The sequence below is a fragment of the Corylus avellana genome, chromosome ca10, assembly GCF_901000735.1.
Source record: "Corylus avellana chromosome ca10, CavTom2PMs-1.0".
NCBI classification, from domain to species: domain Eukaryota; kingdom Viridiplantae; phylum Streptophyta; class Magnoliopsida; order Fagales; family Betulaceae; genus Corylus; species Corylus avellana.
In genome coordinates this window covers 6,851,028-6,864,820 of record NC_081550.1, presented here as the reverse complement: position 1 = coordinate 6,864,820, position 13,793 = coordinate 6,851,028, and the positions used below count along the sequence as shown (strand labels likewise).

The 13,793-nt window shown below is 33.8% G+C and overlaps 1 protein-coding gene and 1 pseudogene across 1 annotated transcript; both read left to right on the top strand.

Annotated features, from left to right (window-relative positions):
• The first annotated feature begins 899 nt into the window (after positions 1 to 899).
• LOC132163644 (uncharacterized) lies at positions 900 to 3,571 on the top strand (annotated as a pseudogene).
• A 3,563-nt stretch (positions 3,572 to 7,134) lies between these two features.
• On the top strand, positions 7,135 to 11,561 carry LOC132162838 (uncharacterized). Its single transcript, XM_059573057.1, has 9 exons — positions 7,135 to 7,536; positions 7,621 to 7,807; positions 7,903 to 8,036; positions 8,777 to 8,889; positions 10,361 to 10,607; positions 10,892 to 11,047; positions 11,136 to 11,215; positions 11,294 to 11,343; positions 11,434 to 11,561. Exons 1-9 carry the CDS (start codon positions 7,135 to 7,137, stop codon positions 11,559 to 11,561), a joined length of 1,497 nt encoding a protein of 498 aa, XP_059429040.1.
• Positions 11,562 to 13,793: the final 2,232 nt, after the last annotated feature.

The following is a 13,793-nucleotide window of genomic DNA, read 5'->3' as shown; positions in this document are numbered from 1 at the left end:
TTGCATATCGCTTGGGCTGAGTTATGCACAAATAAATTTTTAGCCTTTGCTTCCTTTACGAGTCTTCTATCCTTTAATGAAACGGCAGTCGCTTCCTTTTTATTTTTATTTTTTTATTAACAAAAATGTACAAGACAAATTGTCGTCTTCTTGATAGATCAGCCCCCCCCCCCAAAAAAGAGGGGATCGATCTCTTCCACAAAAAGCATTTATAAGAAACAAAACACCAAAAAGTAATGAATGGATGTGGATCACAACATGCATGGATGTGGACTTAATTGCATTATTTGTCTATTTGTCTATGAATTTGACTAATATATGTTGAATGTTTTGTTCTTAATATATATTCCCCATGTCAGGCCTTAATTATTTATATTTGTTTGAATTATTGTATGTGGAGTTGAATGTTTCCTGGAATCTTCATCATCTCTTTTTTGGTGAGGACTTTTCGACTCTAAATTGGTCCCGCACGTTAATTATCCCATCTTTTATAGCGTGCGTTTACTCAATTCTGAAACTGACATGAACATTATTTTTTTCTCATGCCATGCCTACTCTTCTAGAAGCTCTTTAGTAGTCTTGGTCCAAGGATGTGAAATATTGTAGGGTTCGCATACTATTTAATGTAAATTGCATAAGTCATCGATAGTCTATCCTATTTGTCAATCGGCCATTTGTAGTGACGTGGATTTATACGTGCACCTAATGGTTTCGGTCATCTCGGTCATAACAGGTTGGCCGACAGCAGGGACCATTTTGGATAGATAACTCCTGTAATCTTCAAGATATTTTTTTTTACCCCAAGAATCAATTTGATATAACTACAAACCTCAAGGGTCAGATAAGCAATTTTCTTTTCTATATATAAAGACATGCTATGTAATCTCAAAAACCTTGTACTCTGATCAGTTCATTGACATTAACATGATCTCTCCAACAATTTATTTGCAATGGCTTCCTTTCCTGTGTCTTATTTTCTCACCCTCTGTCTCTCCAACACTATACAATATTCCTAGGCTGAATCCAATTGGAGGAACAATTCTACAAGATCCTGAAACAGCATCTGCACCGGCTAACCTCTCAGATGACTTGCAAACATTTTACTTTGATCAAACGCTCGATCACTTCAACTACAGACCTGAAAGCTACACCACTTTTCAGCAAAGATATGTTATCAACTCCAAGTATTGGGGTGGAGCAAATAGTAGCGCCCCAATTTTTGCTTATTTTGGTGCAGAAGCCCCGTTGGATGGTGATCTGGCTTTTGTCGGATTTCTGACTGATAACGCGGTCAAGTTTAAGGCTCTCATACTATATATAGAGGTATTAATGGAATTTTGATAATATAATATGCTTGTTTTACTGAAATCATGTATTCAAAATCTATGATTATTTTCATCATATCAGCACCGATATTATGGAAAGTCAATACCATTCGGATCAAGGGAAGAAGCGCTTAGAAACGCAAGCACTCTGGGGTACTTCAACTCAGCCCAAGCGATAGCAGATTATGCAGAAATCATCATTCATTTAAAGAAAAGATTACATGCAAAATATTCCCCAGTAATTGTTATTGGAGGATCATATGGGGGAAGTACGTGACAAATTATTGCTATATATATATATATATATATTCTTTAATTTGATAGATTGTAAATTATTAATTTTGTATATATTCATTGGCGGTCAGTGCTAGCTTCATGGTTTCGGCTAAAATATCCTCATGTTGCCATTGGAGCTTTGGCCTCGTCAGCTCCAATCCTTTACTTTGATGACATCACTCCCCAAGATGGATATTATTCGATTGTCACCAAGGATTTTAGGGTAATATATATAATTTGAATACTTTCTTTTTCTTCCTCTTCCTTTTCAATATTTGAGTAGACCGGTATACTATACGTACAACTGCTGTACAACTTGATGGAGCTCATTTTGAAACTGTGCAAGTAGTCTACTAAATAGTTGATTTTGATTGTCACGTTATATGGCAGTAATCTACTCTTTTTATTTTAATGCCTTAAAAAGATATGGTTTGGATACGGTGCAGGAAGCTAGTGAAAGTTGCTATCAAACCATAAAAAAGTCATGGTCGGAAATCGATGAAGTTGCATCTAAACCTGATGGTCTTTCAATCCTTAGCAAGACATTCAAGACTTGCAAGTATATAAACATAGCCTTAATTTGTAATTATCAACAAAACTGAAAATAATAACTAATAATAATTAATAATAACAATTTTGTGATGACACCAATATTGTTTCTGTTTCAGTCCCCTAAACAAATCTCTTGAGTTGAAGGATTATTTGGAGACGATATATGCGAGTGCAGCCCAATATAATCATCCTCCAAGATATCCCGTCACCATTGTCTGTGGTGGCATTGATGGAGCTCCCTTTGGATCCGATATTCTCACCAAAATCTTTGCAGGTGTGGTTGCTTATAGAGGAAATCAATCATGCTATGTTAATGGACCCAAAAATATATCTGAAACAACTGTGGGATGGAGATGGCAGGTACAATTTTATATATCAATAAAATTTACTTGATTTATATATTTCCATCATTTTGCATGAATTAAATTTGATATGACCATTGAAAAAGTGTCCTAATTGTCCTTTATGACTGCATTTTAGACATGTAGTGAGATGGTGATACCCATAGGAATTGGCAACGATTCTACCGGATCCTTTTGTCCTGAGCAGCTATATTGAGATGTGCAGGAGCTTGTATGGTGTCCCCCCTCGCCCTCATTGGGTCACTACTTACTACGGAGGCCATGTATGTATTTTCACATATATTTTCAGAAAAAAAAAAAAAAAAAACTTGAAATATTAAAACAAACATTTTGAATTAATTCTTCTTTTTTTTTTTTAATGGAAAATTGCAGGATATAAAATTGATTCTCCATAGGTTTGGAAGTAACATTATATTCTCAAATGGGCTTAGAGATCCTTACAGTAGCGGCGGGTAATTAAGCAGATAAATGTTAATTAATTACTAACACAAAAAACTCCTTAATTAAGTTTAATTAATAGCTTTTCTATTTCTGATTCCAGGGTGCTTGAAAACATATCACGTACTGTTGTCGCAGTCTATACTGTTAACGGTTTGTATGCTCCACTGTTCTTTTTTTTTTTTTTTTTTTGAAAGGGTACTAATTAGAAAGAAAAAAAAAATCGTAGGATGATGGATTTTATATTTTCAGGATCTCATTGCTTGGATTTGCATTGGGAAAATCAAAGTGATCCAGAGTGGTTGGTGATGCAGCGAAAGGAGGAGGTTAAGATAATGAAAGGATGGATCACCAAGTACTACACGGATCTTCTCGCTTTCAAGAAATAATAAAAAGTGTTAGGGATGGCGCCCTAACAACCAATTTGTAAGACATATTTATTTAATAAAAGTACTGTTTTATTTTCGGAGAATTACTTGAGCAGCATTGTAGCATTAATGCATATTCATTAGAGGAATGTACATGGTATGTACGTGTATTAACAAGATTAATATAAAGAAGATCTATATCAGAAGTTTCTTGTAACTTATAAATATTAGTTTGTAGTTGGTGATTAAATTGAGCATTTCATCTTACAAGACTACATCGTATCAATTATGATTATCTATCTTGATTAAGGAAGTGGAGATACTTTTGATTAATAATTAAAACTGCTAGTGGTTGGGTCAACTGAATGAATATCAAGTTTGATCGAATGAACTTTTGGGTTTCAAGTGATAACATCAATTTGATCGGATGAAGTATGATCGAAATAACGATCAAGGCTCTTGGGTTTAAGTATGGAACAATGATACACATCTTCAATTGAACGAAATGTGATCGACCTTGCGATCGAACCTCTCATGAATTTGAATGTGGGCTGCTGCACCACTTCGATCGAACTTGTGGTCAACCCCCTCATGTGTATATATGGGAACATGATGCATTGGTTTAATCGAATGAGTTTTGATCGAAGCCTTCGATCTATGCTTCAATTCGAACCTTCTCTTAAACCTTTTTCTTGAACCACACTTGACATCGACTTAGCCCAAAACCAAAACCTACTTAGCATGTGTTTAATACTGAATTCGCCAACACTAAAACCTAACTGGAATAAAGTGACAGTAAATTAATTTGACTTTAATTCTCTACGAATATTTCATGAAAGAGTCAAATGCAATATTTAGTAGTCATAAAGCTTTTACATAATTAATTAAATAAATCCTAGAGTGCAATTATATTTTCTTTAGTAAAATAAAATATAATTAATGACAACTTTGAGCTAGTTATGAGATAACAGGAGTACAAAGCCCATTGAAACTACCTTTTATTTTTCTCTTAGAAACATACTCAAGCTATTTAAATATGTACCCTATCCATCATAGGGATGGCTAGCCAATATTACATGGGTTTTCTCCCAAGGAGTAGGAGTGAAAAGGTGGTTAGTAAAATTTACTAGCCGCCTATGTGGTTAAAGCGGTTAATAATACTAATAACTGTTAACTGTTTTTTAAAGAATTTTTTTTAAAAAAAAAATTATATATAAAAAAAAAGGACATCATTTTTATGGTAATATGATAATACTCTCCTACATACGACATCATTTCTACATTTTTATATATAAAAATATAATATATAATATATAATATGCATAAAGGCAGTTAGCGGTTAGCTGTTTTTTCAAACCTAACAGTAACCGCCTAGGCGGTTAGCTGACCGCCCACCTTTTCACCCTTACCGAGGAGTAGATGGCGTGGCTGATTAGGGTTTTGAAAAAATAAATAAATAAATAAATGAGTCAACTTTCTTTGCCATTGAATATTTTAGGGTAAAGTCCATTTAACATCTTCAAACTACCACCCCAATAACAATCTATCCCCAAACTATCAATTGCGATCATTTACCCTCCAAACTATCAACACAATGACAATATACCCCAAATTTAAACAAAATGATAAAATTATCCTTACTAAAATAAAAACAAAAATACTAAAATTTATTTATTTTTTCAAAATTTTATGGGTATTTTTGTCTTATTAAAAATTATATAGAAGTAATTTTGTCATTTTTCTAACATTGGAGGAGGGTACATTGTCATTGTTTTAGTAGTTTGAGGGAAAAATTGTCGTTATTGATAGTTTTGGGGGTAGATTGTCATTGAGGTGGTAGTTTGAAGGGGATAAGTGGACTTTAGCCAATATTTTATTAAGGACTAATTAAAGAGTCTCAAGAATTGATCTAATTAAGGTGTTAATTAATTAGTGTTTCAACACATACGATTGAATGTAATTGAGGAGTCAATTAATTAAATAATGGCTAGGAAAGAAGCTACACAAAGTAGAGTTTCCTTAAAGATCTAGAATATTAGGAATCCATTTATAATTAGTATCACTATATTTTTTTTTTTTTTTTTTTTTTTTTTTTAGGGAATTAGTATCACTAATTTACCTTCCTTTCAGGGTCTCTCTGCATACAAGTCAACAACCCTTCATTTGGTTTATTCGATTCTCTCCAATTCAAATAGATTGGAGAATATCCAAATAGTAATAACATATAGGTATTTTTCCAATCAAAAGTAAAAAAAGACAAAAATATTCTTCCCATAACTAATTTGATATTTTCCAGCTTATTTGAACTAGAGGTGATCATCTTCCTCATTTGGTGACGGCCTTTTTTTTTTTTTTGGGGGGTGGGGGTGGGTTAAAGGCAATTTTTTACAACATTATGAGGTATCATCTATGTTATGTGTCCATCGACGGCGTGACAAAAACCGTTAGATGCATGCGCGTATATGCATCTACATTAGTCATAACCAACTTTATACATAACTTTTCCCATGAATATTTAAGATATATTTTTATATAGTATCCTAAAGATCAATTTGATACAAGTGCAAGAATCACGAGGGATCATATAAATAATTCAGGAAAAACATATTTTAGCCTCTTGAACTATCACATATTTAGTAATTATGCCATAAAACTTTAAAAAAGGACATAGAGGCCCCACATACTATAATCGTGTGTCAAATTGAATAATTTTGCATTTTTCCCCAAAATATCCTTTAAGTTATTAAAAATATATAAAAATAACCATTTAACAAAAAAAAACAGAAAAAAAAAAAAAAAGAAGAAGAAGAAGAAGAAATTAAGGACGCTGATATGGAAACGGCCACCCCTTTTTGGTGTTTTTTTTTTTTTTTTATTAATTTGTTTCAAATTGATTATTTTTAATAACTTTATGAGCATATTTTTGGTATAAAAATACAAAAGTGTCTAAGGGTCTGTTTGGGATTGCGGTTTCAATAAGTGAGATTTTAAAAATTGCATTTTTAAAAGATTCTATTTTTAAAATCACTATTTTTTAAAATCGCTACTTTTTTAAAATTGCAAAAGCGTTTAGTAAAAGATATTAAAAAATACTTTTTTATGTCGAATATTTGTTACGTGAAATCATGATTTTGGTTTAAATTTGTTGTTTTTCAAACAAGGAAAATGATTCTCTCAATTTCATTTGAAATTGAGCGTATCCATTTAGTGTATTTAGGAGGACAATATTGTCCTTAATTATCTTGTGAAGGGCAAATTTTTTTGTACTCTCCCTTTCCCGAAGAACATTAGTTTCCTTTAAATAAGTACTTCCTAGACTGCTTATAGATATCGTAGATTTTTTTTTCAATTTTAAATGAAGTGTATTTTAAATTGCAATGTCAAACGTATTATATTTTGCGATATCTTTTAAAATCGTAGATTATTCTTGCGAAATCACAATCCCAAACGCACCCTAATTTGACACGTGGTGGTAATATGGGAGGCACTTATGTTATTTTTTTAAGTTTGGAAGTGTAAATAAAAAATGAGTGATAATTAAAAGGCTAAAGTGTAGTTTTTCCAAAAAAAATATATAAAAATAGCCACTTGAAAAAATAAATAAACAAAAAATAAAAAATTAAGGAGGCTAATATGAAAATGTCACCCTTTTCGTTGTTTTGAATAATCTTCAAGATGATGTTGTATCCCAAGAATCAATTTGATATAACTTCAAACCTAAAGGATCAGATAAACAATTTTTTTTCTTATATATATATATATATAAAGACATGCTATGCGATCTCAGAAACCTTGTGCTCTCAGTTGACTGCCATGAAGTACAATCTAACAATTTCATTGCAATGGCTTCCTTTCCTCTTTCTTATTTTCTCAACTACTGTCTCTGCAACACTATACAATATTCTTAGGCTGAGTCCAATTGGACGAGCAATTCTACATGATCCTGAAACAATATCTGCATCGGCTAACGTTTCAGATGACTTCCAAACATTTTACTTTGATCAAACACTCGATCACTTCAACTACAGACCTGAAAGCTACGCCACTTTTAAGCAAAGATATGTTATCAACTCCAAGTACTGGGGTGGTGCAAATTGTAGCGCCCCAATTTTGGCTTATTTTGGAGCAGAAGCGCCGTTGGATGGTGATCTAGCTTTTGTCGGATTTCTCACTGATAACGCCGCCAAGTTTAAGGCTCTCATAGTGTATATAGAGGTATTAATCAAATTTTGATAATATAATATGCTTGTTTTGCTGAAATCATGTATTCAAAATCTATGATTATTTTCATCATATCAGCACCGATATTATGGAAAGTCAATACCATTCGGATCAAGGGAAGAAGCGCTTAGAAACGCAAGCACTCTGGGGTACTTCAACTCAGCCCAAGCAATAGCAGATTATGCAGAAATCATCATTCATTTAAAGAAAATATTACATGCAGATTATTCTCCAGTTGTTGTTATTGGAGGATCATATGGGGGAAGTACGTGACATATTCATTAATTTGATATATATATTCTTTAATTTGATAGCATGTAAATTATTAATTTTGTATATATTCATCAAATGGTGGTTCAGTGCTAGCTTCATGGTTTCGGCTAAAATATCCTCATGTTGCCATTGGAGCTTTGGCCTCGTCAGCTCCAATCCTTTACTTCGATGACATCACGCCCCAAGATGGATATATTTCGATTGTCACCACGGATTTTAGGGTAACAATTCGAATACTTTCTTTTTCTCCCTCTTGATTAATGCTAGCTATTTAAATATATGTAAACTTAGAGAATATATTGTTTTCCACCTTGCCTAGATGGATTTTATTTATAATTTGAAGCGTTACAATTTAAATATACAATATCTCTTGAGATAATGTAGCATATTTATACAATTTCAAATATGTTGTCATCCTAATCTAAAGTGTTTGAGTTATAGCTTCTTATCTTGAGTCTCTTGAGATAAGACTTGAGATTGAGTTGGTTTGAAGATAAGAAGATGTAACTCAAACACTTTAGATTAGGATGATAACGTATTTGAAATTTTATAGATAGGTTACATTATCTTAAGAGATGTTGTTTTCGAAGAAAATATATTCCCCTCCAAACTCCTTTACCCACTGAAACACAAAGTCCACCCGATAATACCCAAACCTACCCAACACCTCACCTTATTAGAGATTGAGTTGGTCTCTCATCCATGATTATCTTGTTAGAGTATTTATCATTTACAATATACAACTGCCATACAATTTAAGGATGTGAGGCATTTGGTTTTGGATTTTGAATCTATTAGTGACGACTCTAAACGTACATCAACGACTTATGAGTTATTAGCAATGACCTAATTAAGTCATTGCTGAAGAGCAACAACAAAATAGTGGTTGCTACAGACTTTTTTTATTTTTTATTTTTGGTAGTAGCATTAATCTTTTCATTTTAATGTATATATGATGCAGGAAGCCAGTGAGAGTTGCTATCAAACCATAAAAAAGTCGTGGTCGGAAATTGATGAAGTTGCATCTAAGCCTGATGGTCTTTCAATCCTTAGCAACACATTCAAGACTTGCAAGTACGTAAACACACACACAGAGACATATATATATATAATTTAGCCCCCTAAACTACCAGTCATTTTCATTTTAGCCCACTAAAGTTTAAAAAATAATAAAGTAGCCTCCCAAACTATCAAACAGTTGTAATTTGACCACTTTGTTAGTTATTATCATAAAATAGGATGGAAAACTCAAAATTATGTCGTTTTGACAAAGTTAAGTTACAAAAATGACCTTTTGAAAAAAAAAATCAAATTAAAAAATGCCCTCAAAACAACGTCGTTTTGAGGAAAAAAAATTAAAAAATTAATTAGAGAAGGTTTAGTATGAGGTTGCCGGCGAGCCACCCCTAGGCTATGGGGGTGGCTGGGCGGCTACCCTACAGGCCTGGGGGTGGCTCGCTGGCCACCACCATCCTCAACTAAGACGCAAGTACTCTCTTTCTCTAAAATTTCCTTCCTCCACAAATTCAGCCATTTTTTCAACTTAATTCCCAAACTCTCTCTCTCTGTTTTTCAATCCCTCTCTCACTCTCTTTCTCTGATTACACTGTTTGGTTTCTTCCCAAATTTCCTCTTTTTTTGCCTTCCTATCATGCAGTGACAAGCACACTAAACCCTAAAACTTAAATTGCAACAAAATGATGTGCGCGTGACAAGCATCAAGCAACATTCTAATTGTTAAGAAATCAAAGGGAGCGAAAACCGAACAACAGTCCATTCGACCGAATCTTCTAGAAGACTTGAATACTTTACTATTTTCTAACGTTTTCCCGGCGCCCAAACAGCGCATGAAGGAATCAGGAAATAGAGAGAGACAAAAGTAGTGATACGAACCTGCAAAGATAGTTGAAGAGTTCCTGGGGAGGAAGCCCGTTCTTGTGTGGAGCACCACTGGAGGACCGGTGGAGGCCGGACATGGCTTTTGGATTTTGAACCCAAAGTGAAAAGAAAGAAGAAAACCCTAACTATTTGTATTCGGCGGAGGAGCTCTTCCACTTTGTGCTTAATTTAGACTTGACTGAAGGAGCTCCGGAGGGATCGAGACAACTAGCGGAGCAGCTATTTCGGTTCACTGGTTTTCAAAGTCCATGGGGTGGCCGGCAAGCCACCCCTAAACCACGTTTTTTAATTTTTTTTTTTTTTTTCTCAAAACAACATCGTTTTGAGGATATTTTTTAAATTGATTTTTTTTTTTTTTTTTTCCAAAAGAGCATTTTAGTAACTTAACCTTGCCAAAAGGATGTTGTATTGAATTTTTCATTATATTTGATGGTGATGACTAACGGGGTGACTAAATTGCAACTGACTGATAGTTTGAGGGGCTCCTTTATTTCTTTTTAAACATTGGGGGGCTAAATCGCAAATGACTAGTAGTTTAGGGGGCTAAATTATATTTTTTCCATATATATATATATAGCCTTTGCAATTATCAACAAACTGAAACTGTTAAAATATTCAAATATTAAGAATATTGTTTATGTTTCAGTACCCTAAACAAGTCTTCTGAGCTGAAGGATTATTTGATGATGATATATACGGGTGCAGCCCAATATAATGCTCCTCCAAATTATCCGGTCAACATTATCTGTGGTGGCATTGATGGAGCTCCTTTTGGAACCGATATTCTCACCAAGATATTTGCAGGTCTGGTTGCTTATATAGGAAATCACTCATGCTACGTTAATAATGGACCCACAAGTATATCTGAAACAGATGTGGGATGGGGATGGCAGGTACATTATCTATACATCAACATCTTATTATATATCTTCTTAAATATCACTTTTAATTAATCATGATAATAATAATAATAATAAATAAAAAGGACATGAGTCTTTTCCTTTTAGCAATACCTAAAAAGAAATTAAATTTCTTCAAAAGTGGGTCCGTAACATTACTCTTAAATTTGATATGCCCCATTGAAAACGTGTCCTAATTGTCCTTTAATTACGACTGCTTACTTATAAACCTCTCTTTGATTTTAGTTTAACCTCGATCTCCATATATGCAATTTTAGACATGTACCGAGATGGTGATGCCCATAGGAGTTATTGGCAACGATTCCATGTTCCAACCGGACCCTTTTGTCCTAAGCAGCTATATTGAGATGTGCAGCAGGTTTTTTGGTGTGCCCCCTCGCCCTCATTGGGTCACTACTTACTACGGAGGCCATGTATGTATTTTCACATATATTTTCAGAAAACACTTCGACTAATAAAACAATTATTTTGAATTAATTTCTTTTAATGGAAAAATTGCAGGATATAAAATTGATTCTCCACAAGTTTGGAAGTAACATTATATTCTCAAATGGGCTCAGAGATCCTTACAGTAGCGGCGGGTAATTAATTAACCAGATAAACATTAATTAATTAATTAAGTTCAATTAATTTAACAGCATTTCTATTTCTGATTCCAGGGTGCTTGAAAACATATCACACAGTGTTGTTGCAGTCCATACTGTTAACGGTTTGTATATATACTCAACTCATTTTTCAAAAAGAAAAAAAAAATGTATTAATTAGAAAATGAAAAGAAATCAGAATTTTATTTTTGCAGGATCTCATTGCTTGGATATACTTCCAGCAGAGCAAAGTGATCCAGATTGGTTGGTGAAGCAGCGAAAGGAGGAGGTTAAGATAATCAAAGGATGGATCACCAAGTACTACATTGATCTTCTGGCTTAATTTCAAGAAATAAATTAAAGATTTGGAAAATTAAAGCCTGAATGTGTCTACGCACAATATCTAATGAAACTGATGTATATATACTTGATAGTGTTTATTTATTTAATAAAAGTAGTGCTTTATTTTCTGAGAATTACTTGAGCAGCATTTGAGCATTGGAGCATATTGATCAGTACGTACATTGTATCTAATTGATTTGTATTCACAAGATTAATATACAGAAGATTTAAATCCGAAGTTTCTTGTGACTTATAAGTATTAGTTTGTAGTTGGTGATATCATAATTATATATATCATATTAATTATGATTATTTGGAATACACCAAATCATTTAATGGAAAGGCCGAGCCTTTTAATTATGAGTAGGGTCAAGCTTTTTACTGGGTAGTGGGCAAACAATTAAAGTTTGGATATACCTTCACCATTTGATGTGAGATTTCAAAGGACTGGGAGGAGGCCATGCCCAATACCATCCCCCCTCCCACTCCACCTTTTCCTACAAAGATCTATCATTCTCCTTCTCTCTCTATTTAGGATTTAGGACTAACCCAAACACACTCAGGCAAAAATTATGGCGTTGTTAACTCTAGTCTTAAAGCGGGGTGTTACAGTTTAGGCTTGGGAAGGTTGGTAAATTTCCATTAACAAAGAATAAGTGCTTTCCACACCTTCTAAAAATTGTCTCTCAAAAATTTTATATAGGTACTTGGGGAGGAAACTGAGGTTTAATAACAAATTCAGCTAACAATTAAAATTGCTAGTGGTTAATTGGTTCGATTGAACAAATACCAACTTCGATCGAACAAACTTTTGGGTTTCATGCGATAACGTCAATTTGACCAGACAAAGTCTGATTAAAATGCGATCGAGGCTCTCGGGTTTAAGTATGGAACAATGATACACATCTTCTATTGAACGAAGTGTGATCGACCTTGTGATCGAACCTCTTAGGAATTTGAATGTGAACTGCTACACCACTTCGATTGAACTTGCGATTGACCCTCTCGGGTTTATGTATGGGAACATAATGCACTGGTTTGATTGAACGAGTTTGTGATTGAAGCCTTCTAAACTTCAATTTGAACCTTCTCTTGAACACTTGACACCGACTTAACCCCAAACCAAAACCTACAACTCAACATGTTTGGACACATAATTTGCCAAGACTAGATAAAACCTAACATAAATAAAGTAGTAGTAAATTAATTTGACTTTAATTCTCTACAAATATTTCGTGGGGCTGGAGTCAAATGTAATATTTAGTAATTAGAAACCTCTTATATAATTAAATAAATCATAGAGTGCAATTATATTTTCTTTAGTAAAATAATATATAATTAATGATAACTTTTAGCTAGTTATGAGATAACACAGGAGTTCGAAGCCCATTGAAACTATGGTTTTTTTTTTTTTTTTCTCTTAGAACTTCCTCAAGCTTCTTGCTGGTTGTTTTGCTGTGTTTTGTTTATTTCTTTTGTATTTCTGTTGTTATTTGTATTTTTATTGTTTTTTGTTATGGGTTATTATCTCCTTGAGCTGTATTGGTTAGATCTAGGTATGGAGGCTTTTGTAACTGAATTTGTATTGGTACCTCTCTCTTCTACAGTCCTTGATTCGAACTTTGACTGTTCATCTTCGGCTTCATTCTCCTTCCGATGGATGTTGTTGGTTCCAAGTGGGGGCTCATATAAGTTCGCCTTAATCTGTGTCTATTTTGCTTTTATAACCACTTTGTGCAGCTAGCCCATTGAGAGGACCGAATTACTTGTTTGACCTATTTTTTACCCTTTGTAATTATTTCAACACTATTTTAGTTTCTTTTGAATCTATTGTTGGGGAGCTCACCCTATTTTCGTTTTTGAGGATCGTTCATTCCTTCTGGATCAAGAATAGGAAGCATTCTCCCCCGTAACCATTTTCCTTATTCAATTAAACAAAATAAATCAATAATACGCGACCCTATCATAGGGATGACCGGCCAATATTACATGGGCTTTCTCCCTAGGGTTAGGGGGGCGTAAGCTAATTAGGGTTTTGGGAAAGAAAAAAAAAAAAAAAAAAGTTTTCTCACTCACTACAAGAAATTAGGTTTTTAGGGGCGACTCAAAGTCGCCCCTAAAGGTCCTAAAATGGACGCTGTTGCCAACAGCGTCGACTTTTCGACCCTAAAGGTGTCGACGCTAATAGTCCGACCCTAATGATCAAATGTCTGATTATCAGCGTCCACTTAAA